Here is a 4,656-nt window from a genome sequence, read left to right on the forward strand (position 1 = left end):
TGAGGAATATTGAGAGAACTGGTTCGGTTCTATCGTCGGATAGTATCCCGGAACCAAAAAAACATTCGGGATGTCGGTTGGGTCGGGTTGTTGGGGTTGTTGAGGACGTTCAGGTTGTTCGGGTTGTTGAAGGGATCCATGGTAGAATAGTATTTTATAAAAAGGGAAGATGTTTATAAAAAATGAGAGAGAGAGATGAGTTGTAGTAGATGAAAAGTTAGAAAAATGGTGTTAAAAATGGTGAGTGTATATGATTTTGGTTTGGATTTTAATAAAAAAAGGGGGAAATGACCGTTGGTTTTTTTTGAATTTGGAAATTATTATTTATTTTTTTTTTAAAACGGTCAGAAGGCATTGGGGAGGGGTATTTTTTGTCAGCTTGTGGACCATCTCAAACGTCTTGTGGGCGACGCTGGGGACGAGGACTGGGGGGGGGGGGGTGGTGTTGGCTTCGGCGACGGACCGGGACGAAGGAAAACATTCCCCCATACCGCCTAGCCTTATAACCCATTCAAATACAATTGACACCAAGTTATACAACATAAACACACCACAACAAAAACCCACAACACCTATAAAAAGAGCATTACATTCATACATCTAAAAGTGTGATCATATTGTATCTATTCTTAATTTCTTTCTTCTAAAACATAACTAATCACCAAACATGCCAGCCAACACACATGACCACTTCTGCAACACAAAATTTACTTCAAAATTTTATTCAAAAATAGGTTCTATAGTTTTCACCAGCCACAACATCCCTCAACATTTCTTTTCTATTATCAAAAGAAAATCCAAGCTGCTACTTCTCAGCTTTTACATTCATCAACATTCAAGAATCAACCAACCTATCTCTAAGAAGCCTTGAGCAAAGATAAAACAAAAATAAAAAGATCGCATTGATTAATCTGCAGCCATGAACGGATCCGTTTCCCCAAGATCCGCAACCAGTGGTTCCAAACTGCTCTCATCCTCATCTTCTGTTGAAAAGTATGTCGGGAACGGAAGTGTTGATATATCAGGTTTCTTGTACCATGCATCTTTTATGAAAACAAAATCCCCCTCGTTCCCCGGTACCTATATACAAATATAACCAAACTAGGTTAGAACCCCCGTGTATTACATGAGTTGAATACATATAATTTTATACGTTGAGTAATAATAAAATGTTACATCTTTAAAAACTCGTGTATTGCACGGGTTGAATAAACATGTGTATTACTCGGCTTGAATAAATATAATGTAATCGGTTAACCCGCACAGTTGTCAAGATATGTTTTTGAAAAAAAATACTTTGATATACTATTTACTTATTATAACATTTTTAGTTTGTTTTTTATTTATTATTAGCTTAGAAACTTGTGTTACACGTGGTTGGATTAATGAAATATTGAGGAGTGAAGTACACAGTCAGTCCCTGTGGTTTTTCAAATTTTTGGATTTGGTCCCTAGCTTTTCAAAAGTACACAGATGGTCCCCATGGTTTGCACTTTGTAACAAACAAATCTGAGGTTCATGTTAAAAACTAAATGCGTTACAAAGTGCAAACCACAGGGGAGCATCCATGTACTTTTGGCAAAAGTTGAGAACTAAATACGTTACAAAGTGCAAACCACATGAACCATCCATGTACTTTTGGAAAGCTAAGAACTAAATCCAAAATTTTGTAAAACCACAAGGACTATCCGTGTACTTTACTCAATATTAAATGGTTATTAATAAGCGGAAAAAATAAAAGAAACAGTAAATAAAAGAAAAATTAAATAAACAAGATAAGCGAAAAATAAATAAAGTTAAAGATTATATATCACTAATATTAGTTAGATATAATCTAATATATATTAATCTGATGTATTAATTATTATATTAATAATAAATTAATTATTATATTAAAGGAGAAAGTGACACGTGGCGTTAATTGGAATCCTTTATTAGTAGGATATGAACACAATTTCAAAAAATATACACAAAATATAGATAGAGATCCAGAATCATACTTGGCCTCTGACCCACAACAAGTTCCTTGCAGGTTCTATCTTGTATACCCACACGTTTTTTACCGTTCTCTGCTTCCCACCCATACGACCAGGCATCTTTTTACCTTTGAATACCTGATTCAGACACGATTTTTATCAGCTCCGTCCATTAAAAGATGCATTAGATTATATGAAAAGCAAAAAAATGAATTGACGAAAAATGAGCACACGTACCTTACCGGGAGCATCTCTCTGACCCGTGGAACCAGGACTTCGATGGGACAAAGATGCTCCGTGAGATGCGGGCCCTCCTTTAAAATTATGTCTTTTCATCACACCCTGGGTTGGAATGATTATCATATAAGAGTTCACAAATGAAGATATTGGAATTATTAACCGATTGAAGTGAGATAAGTTATCACCTGAAAACCTTTTCCTTTTGTGATTCCGGTAACATCAACGTACTGGCCAGGAACGAAATGACGAACGCTAATCTGAGTGCCAAGTGGAAGTAACGCGTCCTCGGTCACAGGAAACTCTCTCAACTTCCTCTTCAATGGAACACCCTGTGCTCTAAAGTGTCCCACTTCTGGTTTTGTTAAGTGTTTCTCCTTTTTATGCCCACAACCGATCTAGTTACCAAAAACAAAGTAACAGGTTCAAAATCTACTTTCATTCCTAATAACAGGTTCATCAGGCACTCTTTGTAGTTTGTTATAATTCACATTTTCTTATTCATGCGTATTACACTTTAAAAAAAAAATACTTTGCAAATGTATCAATTTCTCATTTTTCTCATATAGAACAATAAAATATTGTATTTTTCTTAAATACAGAAATGATCTTAGTGGCTCTATGCCTGTTAACTGCAATTCATTCATACCTAACATTTACACTGTAATTGAACTTCTCCTCCGGTGCCATAGTCTCCTAATAAGCTCTAATAAGGGTTAGCAGATGCGAAGTGCACACATGTACGAGCTGACTAATCCCGGACCCAAAAACTGGCAGGGTTACGAGTTCGCCGTTTGCATCACCTAGTATGCATATTGTGACTAATTTCATGAAAAATAAAACCATTAATCTTGCCTGGCCTCATACCAAAAATCAATGTGCTCCAAGCACCAGAATAAGCATACGCCTCAACCTTATAAGAGAGACTCCCTAAAGCAGCCTCAAGCCATCTTCCGATGGCTGCAATTCAGTTGCCGTGGGGCGTTTTTCCATTTGCCCTTACAATGACAAAACTTTCTTCAAGTTTTCATCCAATAACATTTATGTAGACCTTACAAGAATATCACATAACAATAAAACTATCATTAAATCATATACTAGTACGGTCTACAAGCGTTAAGTTCCGAAACTATTATACTAAACCATAAACCCTAAAAGCTAACGACTAAAAGCTAAAAACTAAATGTTAAATCTAAACCCTAAAAGCCAATCCTTATCCTTAACATCTATAAATTAAACCCTAAACCCTAAAAACTAAACCCCTGGAAAATTCTAACGCAAATATCAATCGTCTGATAGAGTTTTCTCATGATCCTTTCTCCCGAGACTATACAATCAACAATCCAACACCAATATACCTATAACCAAGCAAGTAATCAAGACAACAGTGATCTTCAATTCACACCTAAACACATATCAATTCTATAATCCAAAACTAAAGTTCTTATACTCTAGGGCACATAAAAGGTAAAAAAAACATAAACTTTCATATAACCCAGAAGCAATCAGACCTGTAAAGCAGTAATCCCTTCCTTCTCAGGCGTTTTAACTTGAGAAACAATATTCTCATCACACCAAAGCACCGTAATCGGAACCCTAGCTCCCCATTTATCCCAAAGTGCAGTCATTCCACATTTCACAGCAATAACTCCGGTTCTTTTCGAATTCGGCGTCATAACTCTCGGTTCAGCTTTAATGATTCGACCGCTTTCTCCTTCATCGATCAACGCATCTGAAGTGAAGGTTCTCAGAAAGTGAGTGGATATGGATGCTGAAATGGTGCGATTAGGGTTTATTGAGAGGTTACGGAGGTAGGAGATGAGACCTCGTGATACGGCGGCCATTGTTGGATGTGTGATTGGATTGAGTTAGTTTGGAAGAGTGGGAAAGATGGTCATGGAAGTTGCAGAGATCGGTTATGGAGACACCATGGAAAGAAGGGGTTTCGGCTGAGGGTGGTAGGGTTTTGAAAAGTAGTGTGGGAGTGAGCAAGCCCTTTGAAAGTGAGTTTGGCCATGTTTAGTCCTTGTGTCTATTTTTTAGTGCGGATGGTTGTTCGGTTTAGTGACGTCAGGTGTTTATATGTGTTAAAACAGTATAGTATGGGTTTGGGTTTTACAAGGGGTAATGGGTGGATTGTAAGAGTAGATTTTAGAGGGAGGGGGTTTTTATCATTAAAAAAATACGAATTAAACGATGAGAAGTAAAGGTTGCATGTTTTTTTAATATCCTTTGAAAATGAATGACTTTATACGTTGTATATGGGTCAAGACACATTCTAATCAAATTGGGTTTGGATCAAGATGATTTCTAACTAAATTAGGTCTAGGTCAAAACATATTGTATTAAAAAATATTAATTTGTTTGTAACCATATTGGGCTCACCAAGCATATCAAAATAGGTTCATCAGGTATATTTGATTTCTATAGAGGTTAGTGCCGA

At 36.5% G+C, this 4,656-nt stretch overlaps 1 protein-coding gene across 1 annotated transcript; it reads right to left on the reverse strand.

Annotated features, from left to right (window-relative positions):
• Positions 1–691: 691 nt before the first annotated feature.
• On the reverse strand, positions 692–4,219 carry LOC110941260 (50S ribosomal protein L3-2, mitochondrial). The gene is made up of 5 exons (XM_022182885.2): positions 3,725–4,219; positions 2,402–2,611; positions 2,214–2,318; positions 2,001–2,114; positions 692–1,080 (listed from the first exon to the last, which is right to left on the reverse strand). Exons 1-5 carry the CDS (start codon positions 4,055–4,057, stop codon positions 907–909), a joined length of 936 nt encoding a protein of 311 aa, XP_022038577.1. The 5' UTR covers positions 4,058–4,219; the 3' UTR covers positions 692–906.
• Positions 4,220–4,656: the final 437 nt, after the last annotated feature.

Source organism: Helianthus annuus, chromosome 5 (assembly GCF_002127325.2).
Source record: "Helianthus annuus cultivar XRQ/B chromosome 5, HanXRQr2.0-SUNRISE, whole genome shotgun sequence".
Classification (NCBI taxonomy): Eukaryota; Viridiplantae; Streptophyta; class Magnoliopsida; order Asterales; family Asteraceae; genus Helianthus; species Helianthus annuus.